Source organism: Callionymus lyra, chromosome 1 (assembly GCF_982586985.1).
Source record: "Callionymus lyra chromosome 1, fCalLyr1.hap1.1, whole genome shotgun sequence".
Classification (NCBI taxonomy): Eukaryota; Metazoa; Chordata; class Actinopteri; order Syngnathiformes; family Callionymidae; genus Callionymus; species Callionymus lyra.
Genome location: NC_141818.1, coordinates 2,697,386 through 2,714,070, shown reverse-complemented (window position 1 = coordinate 2,714,070; position 16,685 = coordinate 2,697,386). Strand labels below are relative to the sequence as shown.

General features: G+C 38.4%; 2 protein-coding genes across 4 annotated transcripts in view; one reads left to right on the top strand and one right to left on the bottom strand.

Moving 5' to 3' along the window:
* Positions 1–12,121, bottom strand: part of pi4kab (phosphatidylinositol 4-kinase, catalytic, alpha b) — a 38,935-nt gene extending 26,814 nt beyond the window's left edge. For both annotated transcript variants that reach the window (XM_087788031.1, XM_087788032.1), the window contains exons 1-13: positions 11,970–12,121; positions 10,339–10,455; positions 9,809–9,902; positions 8,145–8,233; positions 8,017–8,089; positions 7,634–7,957; positions 4,474–4,622; positions 4,349–4,414; positions 4,187–4,283; positions 2,464–2,655; positions 2,288–2,388; positions 2,094–2,223; positions 55–184 (exon numbers count right to left, since the gene is read on the bottom strand). In XM_087788031.1, coding sequence (XP_087644157.1) covers positions 55–184; positions 2,094–2,223; positions 2,288–2,388; positions 2,464–2,655; positions 4,187–4,283; positions 4,349–4,414; positions 4,474–4,622; positions 7,634–7,957; positions 8,017–8,089; positions 8,145–8,233; positions 9,809–9,902; positions 10,339–10,455; positions 11,970–12,068 — 1,661 coding nt within the window. In that variant the 5' untranslated portion in view covers positions 12,069–12,121. The remainder of the gene's footprint in view (positions 1–54; positions 185–2,093; positions 2,224–2,287; positions 2,389–2,463; positions 2,656–4,186; positions 4,284–4,348; positions 4,415–4,473; positions 4,623–7,633; positions 7,958–8,016; positions 8,090–8,144; positions 8,234–9,808; positions 9,903–10,338; positions 10,456–11,969) is intronic.
* A 214-nt stretch (positions 12,122–12,335) lies between these two features.
* On the top strand, positions 12,336–16,047 carry snap29 (synaptosome associated protein 29). 2 transcript variants are annotated; one of them, XM_087793759.1, is made up of 6 exons: positions 12,336–12,384; positions 13,290–13,532; positions 13,605–13,798; positions 15,161–15,246; positions 15,314–15,418; positions 15,515–16,047. In XM_087793759.1, the coding sequence occupies exons 2-6, from the start codon at positions 13,290–13,292 to the stop codon at positions 15,670–15,672; spliced, it is 786 nt and encodes a 261-aa protein (XP_087649885.1). In that variant the 5' UTR covers positions 12,336–12,384; the 3' UTR covers positions 15,673–16,047. The 2 variants fall into 2 exon arrangements, with proteins under 2 accessions (XP_087649885.1, XP_087649967.1); XM_087793841.1 differs by lacking the exon at positions 12,336–12,384 and adding an exon at positions 12,417–12,643.
* Positions 16,048–16,685: the final 638 nt, after the last annotated feature.

Genomic DNA, 16,685 nt, shown 5'->3' with positions numbered 1-16,685 from the left:
TGGAACACAGCGATCAATAACCCAACAAGCGTCTCGCTCGCTCTGGTGTCTCACCTGCAGATGTTGTCGATGGAGATGTCTCGCAGCTGCTCGTACATGGACGGCTGCTCCCTCCGGCTGGACAGGACGCTGAGCGTGGACTGGGAATACTCGTTGGTCACGTTGATTCGGATTTCTCCGGTTGCTGCAGACGATTAATTTGAAAATCAATGAGTGTGATCGGCTGCTGGTGGTTCTATGTGGTTGTGACACGAGGATTGACGCATGGAAAAAAGTGGTCATGACTGATCACCCAGTTAACGGGCTCTCTCGGGCGGAACCGCCGAGTGCTGATCAATGAGTTACTCTGAGCTGTCAATCAAACTCAACTGACGTTTGTCGTCCCTGGAATATTTTGCTCCACAGCTTCAGAGGCTTTTGAAGCAGGTTATCAATCCAACATTTTAGATGATGATACATGAACTTCAATACCAGTTCTTGAACGATACTTTACTTTTTCACCAATTATTATTAGATTCATTCTAAAAATATATATATATATATATATATATATATATATAGTACACGTAGTACAATTGTTGCATTTCAGTATTTAGCTTTCGTAGATTTCTACTCCATATAGCCATTTTCTTGAGTTTTTTTTAAAAAGGGCCATTATTAATGACATTTTTACAATTAAAGAATATAGAGAACAATAAAAATAATAACTCTCACTCATTTTAAAAGGCAACTAAAGTTAAACTCCAACTCTCCTGACTCTCATGTTTCAAATGTTGAAGTCTTTCTCTCCAAGACGCAGTAAGTTCCTCATCATGACCATGTTTTGAACTTATTACTTTATAAAGTTGCTCTTAAATCTGGGCGAACAAGAGGTTACGAGAGTCCATTATGACGTAATAATGGTTTCACTCCTCCTCCAGCTAGCTATAATCACACCCGGCTTTGTTTATAAAACGAGTCCCTTAGAGGTGTAGGCTTCCGGGATTGATGACGTGCGGTGACAAACCTCCATTTTGACCAATCACAGCAGAGTGGGTGCGGTTATGGCCAACAAGAATGAATCTCAATATTTCAATGAAAAGTGAGTTTTGTACAAACACACACTGATGATACAATAGAGTCAAACATCTGTTTAAGACACACTTAAATCAACACATTAGTTGAACTTTATGTTATCTACATACTACGGCTGAGCTGATAATGAAATATGACTCGGAGAAAAAAAAACACTAGTTTTGTTCCATCTTTTGAACAGCTCAACAAACTTAGTCACCGTCACACACTCACAACACAGACTCACATTAACGTTGATCTACAGTATATATCAATATATGACTCAACCCTCACTGATGAATTCTGCCGCCATCTTGTCATATAAATATATATATATATACACAGAAATGTGTGGCTGTAACAACAAAACATCTCTCAGGGAATTTTTCCTGCATGAGTCGATTATGTCACAGTAAGAGCCGATCACCTGCTGATCACGAGATCAACCTCTGGTTATCGAAAATTGGCACAAAAATACGAAGAACATGTTATAACACTGTGGTTGATATGAAGCTGGACTCACTGGTGACAGTTGCAGAGACAGTTTCAACAAACTACTGTCCATTATGGACGATGACATCATCCTCCGAACACGGTCATCAGTGAGAAGCAGATGGCGCACGAATGCTCCTCCCATGATGCAACACTAATAGACTCAGGGACCCATTCATTCCTTGTGCTATTATCTTTATAAATCTGAGTTTGGGGGCAGGAGAGGAGTGAAGGGATGATGTATTCTATTTCATGTTCATCTTTGTATCATGTTTTTTTGTGTTGCTTTCTTTGATCTATGTTCTTTATATTTGCACTTTGTTATCCCTTGCACTTTGTTCTTTTATTTGCGAGTTGTTCTTGTTCTTATGAATCTATCGTCTGCTGTACTGGAAACCCAATTTCCCAAAAGAAGATCTCCAGAGGGATTAATAAAGTCAATCTAATCTAATCATTTGTAGACAAAACCTGACAAAAATCAATGGAATAAATAAAGTTAAATTCGACCCAATATTGATAGAACAAGCAGAACCTTTGCAGAACGTCACCTGTGCTGTACTGGCTGTGATACTTGTAGAGCTTGACCAGCACCGGCGAGGGAACCACCAGGAAGTCTTTGAGGGAGGTGGAGGCGGAGTGAGCCACGACCGGGAACCTCTCGCACAGACGACCCAGACCCTGGACGCAGCAGCATTGACGTTATATCTCAGTAGATGTCTTACAATGGTTTCAACGAGCGCACCTGAAGGCAACATATGAGCAGCGGCATGTGAGCGATGATGACTTTGCTGGACGTCTTGGACTGAAGCTTCTCGGACAGTTTGGTGCACAGGTTCTCAGCTCCTGCGGACCAGAAGACTCAAGTTATCTCGGCGCCCACGACCGACCTCCGACCTCTGACCGCACCATCCTCGTTACCTTGTTCGTCTTTGACGGCCCACACCATGAGGTCCACGCAGGCGGCGTTGGCCTGGCAACGGAGCTTCAGGGGGCTCTGTTCCCCCGGCAACCCCCCCGTGTCGTGGAGCACCCGCTGCAGCTCCGACTGGCTGCTGCTGAACTGCTCCAGGACGAAGTCGTGAACCTCGCGCACAAACGTGGGCTGCAGAGCTGGAGCCGGAACACATGTGATATAAACACAACAATATCTGAAACTATTGTTCATCTACGGAAGTATGTCGGCGGCATCAGAATATTAACTGTTGAATTTCATGCTTCTGATGTTGAAACTTTGAGGTTTTTTTATTGAAATGTGTTTTTAAGCATTTGTTTTTTTAAATAATTTAATTGAATAATTGATTTATTGAAAGGTTGAATTAGTTTTATAATAAATTATTATTATTAAAAAAAAAATAATAATAATAATATTTTATTTACACAGAGTTAGATATTTTAATTCCAGTAATTAGGAAGCACATGTTCTAAATGTAATATTCTTTAATTTGTAGCCTTTTAAATTCAATATAAAAAATATTGGTATAATAGTCTCACCAAGCTATCTATCCATCTATCATGTATCTATCCATCTATCTAGTACCCATCTATCTATCCATCTATCATGTATCCATCCATCTATCATGTATCTATCCATCTATCTAGTACCCATCTATCTATCCATCTATCATGTATCCATCATATATCATGTATCTATCCATCTATCTAGTACCCATCTATCTATCCATCTATCCTGTATCCACCTATCATGTATCCATCTATCTATCCATCTATCTAGTACCCATCTATCTATCCATCTATGTATCTATCTATCCATCCATCTATGTATCCATCTATTTAGTATCTATCTATCTATCTATCTATCTATCTATCTATCTATCTATCTATCTATCTATCTATCTATCTATCCATCTATCATGTATCTATCTATCTATCCATCTATAATTTATCCATCCATCCATCCATCTATCATGTATCCATCTATATATCTATCCATCATGTATCCATCCATCTATCCATTTATCTATATTCATATCAAGTCATTTTATAAAAAATAAAAAATAAATAATAATAATCTTTTATTTACACAGAGTTAGATATTTTAATTCCAGTTAGGAAACGCTTGTTCTAAATGTAATATTCTTTAATTTAAAGCCTTTTAAATTCAATATAAAAAATATTGGTATAATAGTCTCACCGAGCTACTTAATCGTACTTTCAGCCAATCAGGGGACTCGCAGACGTACAAACATTAATGTGTCAACTCATGGCAGATTCCAAAGCGATGGTATCGTATGTCGTAAATATTATGAATAAAATATATTATTGAATTTAAAAGGATACAAATTTAAAAATTTAGAATTTGGAAAATTGATTTTTGAATAATTTGAAGGGTCACAAAGAGCTTAAACAATCAAAACAATACTTAATCAAATATATACTTAAAAGGTCAAGATAACATCGAGAAACAACACAGGAGTTTCAGAAAATCAAGGAAAAGCTTGTTGTGACAACATTTTCAAGTTTAGAGATTTTTCTCAGTTTAAATTGATTAAACTGTGTGTTAAAAAACGAATTTCATTTGATAATATATATATTTTTAATTCAAGTGATTAGCTTCAACATTTGAAAATATTAAATCCCATCATGCAATGTTCTGACGGCACTGATCCACGTCCGTACTCACCTTTCATGTTGTACAAAGTGTCGCGCAGCATCTTGAACACGCACACGTAGAGGGTGTCGCTGAAGTTCTTGTAGAAGAGGCGAAGCCCTGGATTTGTCTAAACCACAAATCCAAATATATCACCAACATTCTCATGCTTTTACTTTGAAATACTTTACGTACATCCGCCACGTCGGCCAGGACGGCGTCCAGGCCTTTCAGGAAGTCATCGGTGACGAATATCTTGACCTGAAATCACAGTTTTAACATCAGCGTCGCCTCTTCTACGAGGCGGTGGACCTTCTCACCATGGCCAGGAGCTGACGCAGGAGCTCCACGGGCATCTCCACCTCGTTCGCTCCCAGGTCCAGGAAGAGCGGAGACACGGAGAAGCTGGAGCTGACCGTTGAGAAGTAGTAGTCGGGGTCCACGGAGCTGCTGTCGGGGAGGTAGGCACCTGAAGGGTCAAGACTCGGGTTTAGTTGACGGATGATGGTGACAGATATTAGGCTTTTATACGACCTACACTGGTGACAAATATTCTAGGTGGCGCTCTTTTCCAGTACATTTCCCTCCCTATACCATTGAAAGAATCAGTCGAAAAAAGTCTAATATTAAACTTAATCAATATTTATTACATGTGAAAATGAACACTTTGACAGCTAATGATGAATAATATTTTTTATTATGCTCCTTGTTTAGATACAGATGAAAAAACACTTTAATTATACATTATATATTTAATTATATAACATACATCATCCAGAATAAACTACATTTGAAAATTGTGGGCCGTGCACTTCCTAAAATTTCCCCTTGTGGGACTAATTAAAGAAAATCTATCCATCAAAACAAAACTATAAAAGCTACAAAAGAGTAAAATCCCACAGTGATAATTTGGACTTTTATGTACATTTTAAAGTTTGAATGGTGTTTTTTAAATGAACGTATGCAAGAGCAGGATATGTTTGAAAAACGTTGCAGATTTACCTCGTCCCACTCATTCCTTATGGGAAACGTATCGCATTTTTTTTTACGACGCACAACCTTTTTTTTCCTATTAAACATTTATCAATAAACAAAACAATTATCTTGGGCCACATAAAACAACTTGGCGGGATTGACCAGCATAACCGTGAGGGTAACAGTGGAAGGAATACTGACCAAGTATCAGTACACATCCCATCTGAACGTTTTAAACTTCAGCTGCGTGGGCCAAATATTTCCCACCACATCTTTTAACGTGGTCCGACAATCTATGTCAAACTAATTAAACCAGCCGCCACTTAAAGCAATTTGTTAAAATCCGCATTAAATTTTTTTTTTACTTTTGACCGTAAATCTTTAGAAGAAAAGTCAAGCTTTTATCTAAACAACAAATTGACAATACATAAAAAGATGTTGCTTTAGATTTAGTTGATTATTTCTTTGCCAATTACAGAAAATTCTGTTCAAATTGTAGCCAAGGAAACGTATGGCTCCTCGTGCAGGGGTCTTAAACTTGCAGTTAAATACAATATGACCCCCAATTTACGTCTGCTTTTGTATGAGTGCAGGCAGAGCAAGAGACGCCAGCAGATGGTTAAGGATCAAAGAAGATCAATTGTTATCATCGATACAGCTTTGATTATATAGTAAACATGGAACAGGTTTATAAAAATGGCCAAAGTTCACAGTGAGACCACATAAATCTTCATAAAATAATACACAAAATACAAATCAAATTCATCAGAGACATTCAGGATAAAAGAAAATAAAGATCAGTCTCCACTGATCCTGACACTGATTCACACAGAGATGTTTCATCTTCTCTCTGTAATGAACGTCATAGTGACTAAAATACATGTGTGTGTTCTTGTGTAAGTAGATGACTCAACACTATTAACACCCACACAAAACCTTATTTTCGCTTCATTAACTTTCCCGCAGCATTGTTACAAATACATGACCCTCACTTAACTGGAGTCGCATTGATCTAAAGATAAAAGGTTTGACGTCAGCAGCGAAGAGATGAATGAACGTTTATAGCAGGGGTCCCCAACCTTGCTCTCCCCACGGACCTCACTAATGTAGGTGTTATTTTCACAGACTGGCCTTCAATTTAAGACAGAAAAAAAAGGCATTCCTCAGTTGAATTCTGCAAAGAAATGTTTCAAAGACCTTTTCTTTTGAATTCTATTTGCAATTTGCACTATTATTTGGGGGTACAACACAACCAAGACAAGAGTCCTGACATGTGGAGGAGGAGATGAATGATGGTCTTAAACGCCTCTTACACTCAAATAAACAACACAATGTAAAGTATAGAAATCATCATTGGTCACAGAGCAGTAGCTTTGCCACGACCCAGTGGATGGATACATTGATTTAAAGGGTGTGATAAAAATATCTATACACCGATATATACCAATAAGATACTGTATCAATATTCAATGATTTTTATCGTCCCCAAGAAAAGTGTCCGGTGGTTTATATTATAATAAAGTGTGAGTAAAATATAATAATTCAGTTTTTTCAGTTAGATGGCAGCAGTCATTACGTCCTCCGCAGCTAAAGTAACAAGGAAATCGGGCAAGATCCTGATGATGACTGAGGACGAGAGGATACAGTGGACTTCCGCAACTTTTAAAGCTGATGTTTGGACATATTTTGGTTTCAAAACAAATGAAAGTAGTTACGACTTCGTCAAGAGTCATGTGGTCTGTAAATACTGCAACACCAGAGTCAAGTACTCGACAATACTACAAATATATACTTGTTACTACACTATCACAACTCCAGAGTCAAGTACTCGACAATACTACAAATATATACTTGTTACTACACTATCACAACTCCAGAGTCAAGTACTGGACAATACTACAAATATATACTTGTTACTACACTATCACAACTCCAGAGTCAAGTACTCGACAATACTACAAATATATACTTGTTACTACACTATCACAACTCCAGAGTCAAGTACTCGACAATACTACAGATATATACTTGTTACTACACTATCACAACTCCAGAGTCAAGTACTCGACAATACTACAAATATATACTTGTTACTACACTATCACAACTCTAGAGTCAAGTACTGGACAATACTACAAATATATACTTGTTACTAAAGTATTGCAATATATGTATAGAGAGGCCAGATTCCAACAAAGTGTTAGACCAGGTCTTAGTCCTCAACCACCTGTGCCGGCCCGCACACAAATCATTTTTTTAAATAAATTGTCTTCTATTGGTTATTTCTGTATGAAAGATGTATTTGTTCTGAAGTAACATTAATATGCGACTCTTACTGTTGAAAAAATAAACCTGTAAACTAGTGAAAATTAGTGAAAGAAACTGGTTTTTATTCTTCTTATTTAAAGGTTGGTCAGGGAAATATAATTCTGATATGAATCCTGTCCCCGGAGCAAAGAAAGTTGGGGACGAGCGAAGAGAACCAGAAGAGTTTCTCGGTCTCACCTTCGAAGTAATGCGGGCCGGTCGGCGAACAGGGCGAGTGCCCCCCAGGATCTGTGCAGGGAGGTCCGGGCGTATCCAGGTTAGCACCCTGTCGTCGCCGCAGCGTGTCGTTCTGATACACGGTCAGAAGCGAAGAAGGCATGATGGATCGGAAGTCGTTGAAGGACCTCCTGCGGATTCCCTCCGTTTCCTCGGCGACGCAGTGAGCCTGAGGAGACTCTCGGGGGAACAGCTTCGAGAGCAGGGCCTCGTCCAGGTTACTGTATCGACCGAAGGCCCGGGTCATACCGATGAGTCCGGGTACTATATATCTGCACAAGTACACTGGAGAGCAGCAGCCATTAACCTCTCTTTTCATGACGGTGAAAGATTCCTTGACATACCTCTGTCCTGGTTATCAGGCGTCTGGCACATTCCCTGCAGGGTCTGCATGACCTCCAGGACCGACTCCAGGATCTGAAAGGAATCATTCGAGTCAGTCCACCGACAGATGCCGTCGCATCAAACTCACCTCTTGTCTGGAGTCTGGGTCCATCTGAGCAACATCTGACAACAGAGTCACCAAGCAGAAGCTGAAGTTCTCTGCTACGGGAAGAAGATCTGAAAACAACAGAAAGAAATGATGATAAGGTTCCAGGGTTGAGTCAGTACTTGGGTGACTTAGGTCAGTCTGTCAAACTGAGCCTGAGAAACCTGGGTGTTGTATTTGACAAAGACATGTCTCTGGTTCGACACTGCAGGAAACTGACCAGAAACTGTTTCCTTCAACTGAGAAAAATCTCTAAACTTGAATATTGGAAAATGATGTCACAACATGATCCTGAGTTTGTAATCCATGCGTTTGTGTCGTTTATACTATAGTAACTATAGTTTATTTTCGTGTCTAAACAAGAAGGATCTGTGTCACCTGCAGTTAATACAAATGTCTGAGAATTCTGAGCCGCTCTAGTAGAAGAACTCACATTTCCCGGATTCTTAAAACTCTTCTACACTGCAAGGCTTCATAGTAGTACACTGTAAGGCTTCATACTACTACAGACAGGCTTCATAGTATTACACTGTGAGGCTTCATAGTACTTCACTGCAAGGCTTCATAGTACTACACAGAGAGGCTTCATAGTACTACACAGACAGGCTTCATAGTACTAAACAGACAGGCTTCATAGTACTACACTGCAAGGCTTCATAGTATTACACTGCAAGGCTTCATAGTATTACACTGCAATGCTTCATAGTATTACACTGCGAGGCTTCATAGTATTACACTGCAAGGCTTCATAGTATTACACTGCAATGCTTAATAGTACTACACAGACAGGTTTCATAGTATTACACTGTGAGGTTTCGTAGTACAGCACTGCAAGGCTTCATAGTACTACACTGTAAGGCTTCATAGTACTACACTGCAAGGCTTCATAGTATTACACTGCGAGGCTTCATAGTATTGAACTGCAAGGCTTCATAGTATTACACTGCGAGGCTTCATAGTACTACACTGCGAGACTTCATAGCATTACACTTCAAGGCTTATTAGTATTACACTGCAAGGCTTAATAGTACTACACAGACAGGTTTCATAGTATTACACTGTGAGGCGTCATAGTACTACACTGCAAGACATCATACTACTACACTGCAAGGCTTCATAGTACTACACTGCACGGCTTCATAGTACTACACTGCAAGTCCTCATAGTACTACACTGCAAGTCCTCATAGTACTACACTGCGAGGCTTCATAGTACTACACTGCAAGTCCTCATAGTACTACACTGCGAGGCTTCATGGTACTACACTGCAAGGCTTCATAGTACTACACTGCAAGTCCTCATAGTACTACACTGCAAGGCTTCATAGTACTACACTGCAAGTCCTCATAGTACTACACTGCAAGTCCTCATAGTACTACACTGCGAGGCTTCATGGTACTACACTGCAAGGCTTCATAGTATTGTTCCGTGAGGTTTCGTAGTATTACATTAATGTAAAGGTGCAGCTTGGCAGAGGTCTGCGATCTCCAAGTGCTTCTCTAGTTATAGTATTTTTCATTTAGTCACAACAGACGTTTGTAAGCATAATGGGTGTAAGAATCAACTTAAATGCTTCATGACATTCCAACACGAGCAGGAAACCCTCCTGGAGGATTATTTCAAAACTGTAGGAGGATTGTTCTCACCCTTTCCTTTCTTTCCCGAGACCTCTTCGATCCACTGGACTCGTGGCAGGCCTCGCAACAGGCTCAGCAAGTAGGGAACAAGTGTGTCTTTGTGCTGCCGGAGGAGAACAAATAATGACACACCAGACAAACAGCTGCGCTCGTCCGATAAAGAAAGGCATGATTAACGCGTGTTTCCGATCGATCGCCAACATGGCACTGATTTTTGAGTTGGCGACGATGAGGCTCTTTATATAATTACTCTTTGTGTGTCGATGCTCTGTGATGATCTTAACAGCTTACACGGGCACCTGCCGCTCTAAGAACCACTTACAGCCGATTAGGAATCCGAGTTTAATGAGATTAGAGGCCGATACGCACGAGTGTGCTCGGGGACATTTTTAATGTTATTTACTTCATCGTCCTCAGGCCACTTTTCCTACTTGACAAGATGATAAACTGAGGTTATCTGGTCATGTTGTGTTTTTCCTCCGAGGTAAAGAGCTCTTGGTTACGCTGGTAAATGTGTCGCTAGGATGGACAAAACCCACCTGCAGGCCGGACTCCACCAGGAAGACGGCCAGAGCGATAACTGCGTCTCTGCGTCGCACGTCCAGAGTGAAGACGCCGCGAGACTCCAGAGGACACATGCATTGTAGCTTCTTGACCTGACCAAAGAAAGAGTTGAATACAAAATATGTTTTTAACCTTTATAATATCACAATGTAGGGAACAAGCCTGGTCATACAGTTCTGCTACATATTCCCCACACATTCATTATGTATGGAAAGAAAGGTGTGCCATTGTGCTTTGAATAAAAATATTGAAAAAAAAACATTCAGTAAAAACAATTCCATGTAAAATGCAATGCAAAATATGTCAATGTAAATACATTTAGTGTCAAAAACAAATCCAGGCAACCAAGGAGAAGCAATCGATCCCGTTGTTGCACTGAATTCATTTACATTCAAAAGGTTTACATTTGATTTACTTTTTTTTATTTAATTTTGACACTGAATTATTTTTCATTAATTTTTTTACACAGTTTATTCCGTATTAAAATTTACAATGATTTTATTCATGCATAGAAAAAATTAATTAAATTTAAAAAATGACTAGATATTAAATACTGTAAGATCTGATGGCACATATTTACTTGCATATTTATGGGGCCAATTATAACTTGTGCATCTAAAAGGCTGAAACAGTTCATCCATTAGAGACTTTTTCTACATAATAATATTTTGGATGTCAAAACTGTTTAAGCTTTAGAATCGAAGTATACAATATTTTTTTGACACAATTAGCATTTTAATAGTCACATTTTTGACTACAATTATGAATGAAAGTTTTTCGTGTTAACTAAAAGCAGTCCTTAACTCAGCTTATATCCCCATAAACCTTATATCAGTTGATAAACAGAGAATTATGATTTAAAAAATACTCCCTAAACCACAAAATGTACATTTAACAGCTTAACTTTCATTGCAAACTGACCCACTTAAGAGATCAATTTAAACTTTTACATCACCCCAGGTACACAGTAAACTATTTGTCCAGTTCGTGTCATTCATTTATCTATTCAGTTATCCATCCATTCATTCGTACAAACCGGTTTGACCAGCACATGAATCCAAACATGACAACTTCTGCCACCGACTTTTCCTTTTGCTAAAATACTTCATCGATGTAGAAGAAATGTACATTAAATTCATTGGTTACACTTTTTATTGAATAATCCATGTTTTTACCTGTAATATATTTAAAAGTTGAATTCAGAATTATATATAGGTGACATATTTTACTAGTAAATAATACGATCAAAAGAACATACATATCAAATTAAGAAAAATAACAAATTTTTAATTGTCCTTATTTTTTGTCTTATTTAAGACAGTAAAAAGGCACAAGAACTATTTTCTTCAATTTATTTGGTGTTTAATGTGTACATTAATGGGATTATTTTTGCTTTAATAAATGCGTAATTTATTTTGTTTTCTAAAATGTGTCGATATATATATAAATATAAATGTATGTCGTTTGATATGTACAATTGTACGAGCCAGTGTTAGCCAGTGTGCGCTATCAAACCAAAATAAACCTCCGCCTGTGCGGAAGCGTTTTTTTATTTTTCCATCCTGTTGCTCGTCGTTACTCTTTAAATGTCTCCCACCGTCCTCACCTTCTCCTCGGGCGCCGGGTGGTGGGCTGCCAGCGAGCGGGCCAGCGACAGAACGGTGTTGAAATAGAAGCCCCTCGATCCTCCTCCGCGGACGGACATGTTTACTTCCACATCAGACGTGGAGCAGCGCGGAAGCGAAGCAGCAGTGAGCTGGTGGTGGAGCCGCAGTACGGCGTCCCGCCTGGGACAATCGCCGACAAATTACATTTTATAAACAAATTGGAAATCAAAGTCATAATCGTGTCAGAATCAACCACATATGGTTTCAAAAACATTATTAAAAAAAAAAGTATTCATTTCAATTCATTTATTCTTTACATGACGTGTGAGGTCATCACTTTAACCGGAAGTGACGCGTGCTGTGTTAGTCAGCTGACCCGGCAGCAACAGCGTCTTCCAAGTCCACCGATCAAAGGTTCGTGTTTCTTTTACAGATAATAGCTTTACTGCCCTGTTTAATTCGTTTTAAATTGTGTTTATAGACGAAGGTTCGTGTTTACTTTACGCCCGTCGACATCCGGGGAAGGTGTGGTGACGTGTGGCGTTAGATCCTCGTCTCCATAGATTTGTAATCGATAAGAAAACAACTTATTTTTATTATTGATGATCGATTATACTTGTAACTAAATGCAGTTCCACTCATTCTAAGGAGACTTTTTGTACACATTTATCCGGTGAGTTTCATCGTTAGCAAACCAATTACAATCCACTGAAATAACTAATTTTATATAAACTATAATATATATAAAGATGGACAAAGTATTTCAGGGAAGCTTAAACATGGTAATACCGCGATTAAAACGTTTATTTAGATATTGCATGCCACAATTTATTATACTTCCTGTGACCCTGGTCTAGAAAAGCGCTATATAAATAAAATTACTTACTTACTTACTTTAAACTTTGCGCTTAAAATGGTCCTTATTGTTTACTTTACAGCCATTGTACCTATTTACATGTTTTTTTATTGGTGTCAACTATTTATACAATATTGTTGCTTTTTTGTTTAGTTTTCCTAGGGGGTGAAAAAATGAACATTTTGCGAATGACGGTGGTTTGTTCTAGTAAACTGAATTTTTCTTTAAACTGTGGGGATAAAATGTTCTCGGGAGTCAAATGTGAGGACCCCTTCTTCTACCTGGTATTTGATCTGGTTTTATTTTTTGATTTGTGGGAAGACTTCCAGCAAGAATTTATCAGGACGTCTACATTTTGTTAGACTTGTTGGACGGCGCTCTTCTTTTTACCAGATTAAAGTTGTTTTATTGTGAAATTATTGAAGCATAATTCATGTTTGTGTGACTTCCGTCTCCTCGACAGATGGCCTACCCGAAGAGTCATAACCCCTTCACTGAGGATGACGACGACGAGGAGGACTTCAGACCAAAGGCCCGGGGAGTGAGCCGAGATGATTTTGGAGAAAGCAACATGACGGACGCGGAAAGAAAGCAGCAGTACCTCAGACAGGAAGTGGAGCGAACGGCTCAGTCTGCGGTGGACAGCAGCTACCGCTCGCTCTCGCTCATCTACGACTCGGAGAAGATGGGAGTGGAAACAGCCGAGGTTTGTCACCGCTGATCCGATTATCCATGAAATGTCTGGAATCAACGAGGTTAAGGCCTGTGGTTTGTGCAGGAGTTGGTGCGTCAGGGAGAAGTGCTGAGGAGGACGGACAAGGCCATGGACAACATGGAGCAGGACCTGAAGACCAGCCAGAAGCACATCAACAGCATCAAGAGTGTTTGGGGCGGCCTGGTCAACTATTTCAAGGCCAAACCGGAGACGCAGCCTCCGCCTGAAGAAGCAAAGAAATACCAAGCCAATGACAGGTAGACATTGCTAGAAGATTTCTTTTCTCAACAGTTACAGTGTTTCAAATACAAATCGTTTTAATCATGACCATGTTTATAACTTATTACTCTATAAAGTTCGTCTTAAATCTGGGTGAATGAGAGGTTACCAGAGTCCATTATGGCGTAATTATGGCTTCACTCCTCCTCCTCCAGCCAGCTGTATTCAGGCCCTGCTTTGTTTATACAACGAGTCCCTCAGAGGTGGAGACATCGGCGATTGATGAAATGCGGTTGATGTTTGACCAATCACAGCAGAGTGGGTGGTGTGGTTATGGTTAACAAGATTTAATCTCCAGAAAAACTAAATGTTTTCACTGTAAAGATTATTTTGGAATGTCGATATTTCAATGAAAAGAGAGTTTTGTACAAACACACACTGATGATACAATAGAGTCACAACATATATTTAAGAAACTTTCAACAATCATATCAATCCTTTTTTCCCTCCAAATAGTATTGAATTCCATAATAAACTTAAATACATCACTGAGCTACGGTCCTAGAACATGTAACATATAATCAGAATATTCTAGTAGTTGATTCAATGCATCATTATTATTTAAAACCAGTGATCTCTATTTATGGCCATTCTTTCCCCTCATTATATTTGTCAATGCCCTCCATATTTTATGAGGTTTGTCAGTTTTTAGGTGAAAAGTAAATTGAATAATTTATTCATAATAATTATTTTAATCATTTTTATTTTCAATTGAATAGATATATACACAGTACTGTTGATTATTTCAATCCATTTTCCTGTTATTCGTGTGTAAGGGTGTCCCAGGAAAAATGTTTTCAAATTGTCTAGATTATTTGTGTCATATATTATTATTATTATTATTATATCTCCACAATTAATCTGTGTTTCTCTAACAAGTAGCTCAAAAAACGACCAGTGCTTCGACTCCTCAGATCCAAATGTTCTAAAGCATTTTTGATTTGGAGTTATAAAGAATCTTGTTTGACACTTCCTTGAAAACTCACTTGTTTTGTGTGTTAATGTGTATATTCATTTATTCAATTTAATATTTCCAAGTGGATTCAAAACTGTCCTTCTATTTCTCATTTACTTTCCCTCCCTTTCCTATGTATTTTTTATATATTCGGTTGGATGTTAATTTTTTGAGAATATTCCCTCGTACAATTAAAAAAAATACTTTGTTCGACTCACAATATATTGCTTTAAGCAACTCTTTGAGGATCAGGTCTTTCAAGTCTATTGTTAGTTTTTGTTTCCATGTTTTATCGCAGATTCTTTAACGTCTATAAAAGCGAACATAGACGTTATTAAGATGAATAAACAACAACTACATCCGTGATGAATCGATATGTTTCCAGATTACAGTCGGCTCTTTCCGACAGTCGAGGTAACGAAGACAAGTACCAGGCCAGTCACCCCAACCTCCGGAAGCTGGACACGGGAGGTGCGGCGAGATCTCTTAAGGGTCATGACCTTGAACTACCAGTACTAACTACTGTTTGATGTCTAAGGTTTCGGAGCCTCCGCCTCCATGGACAGCAGCTCGTACTCGCAGAACAACTATTCCAAGAACCAACACCTGCAGAACGCTCACGTGACGCTGGACAATAACCTCGGTGAGAAGAAGAATTATATTATATATTATATTATATTATTATAATTGAAAGATAAAGTTTATTAAAGTGACTGAGACGATCGGCTGTGTTTCTCAGATTCCATGTCCGAGGGTCTGGCGAGGCTGAAGAATCTGGGGAAGGGCCTCCAGTCGGAGATCGAGAGTCAGGACGACTCCATCGACTCGCTGCTCAACAAGGTGGACAAGATGGACTTGAAGATCCACAACACCAACCAACAGATAAAGAAACTCTAAGAAGAGACGGACGGAGTCAACATATTTCATAATGTCCTGCAAACTCTTCTTTCTTTTTTTATGATCCACAATTATCGAGTCACATGAATGTTCACCGAGTTATTTTTAAAAACATTTTCATTTCAATAAAGTGTCATAACGACTGCCTTACAAACATCTCCTCTTTATCAATGGAAAGACTCTTGTTGGAGATTATGGGATTTACGTTACACAGTGCAAAGGACGCCTCATTTATTAGGATTTAAGGTTAATTGTGTCCACATTTTTTCAACTGCGGCAAATGTTATGTGAATTCTTGAAATTATAATTCTATATAATCTGAACTGTTGATGGATGGATGGAAGTGAACTGGAGAATAAAGCTTTTCATGTAAAATGTTTTTGTATTTCATTTAATTTTGTGTTTTTTTTGTGAGTACGATAAGTGTTAAGGAGTTGGTAAGGAAGAAAGAATTTTAAAGTGCTGGGAACAAAACATGGGAAATTTCCGTTTTTATGTTTTATTTGTGATATCATTTATTTGAAATGTGACTACAGTCCTCACTTCCGGAAGCCGCAAGATTTAGACGGAAGTACAGCAACGTCAATCACCAATTTATCATTCTTTTTTTTTTTTTAAACAAAATAAAATTCTCTCTGTTTACATAGTTACTTCAACTCTCAAACACATTCAAATGTAATTTGTTTAACAGAAAATTTTTACTTTAACAAGTTTGTCAATTAGTCACATTTCGCGTATGTGACGTCATGCGTTACCCGGATGTATTGTTATTGATGTCAAGGGTGGCCGGAAGCATAAATGGCGAATTAAACCCGCAAAATAAAAATCCAGAAGGAAAACAGTCACGCTACAAGAAGTTAAATTTATATTCTGTGACAAAATCGCCTTTATTAAAAAAAAGAAGAATTTAAGAGTAAATGATCGAAAGATGGCGCTAAACATTTAAATAAAAACGTACAGTGAGCTTGATTTTAACAAAATGATTTATTATCAATATTATCTATTTTTTTTTT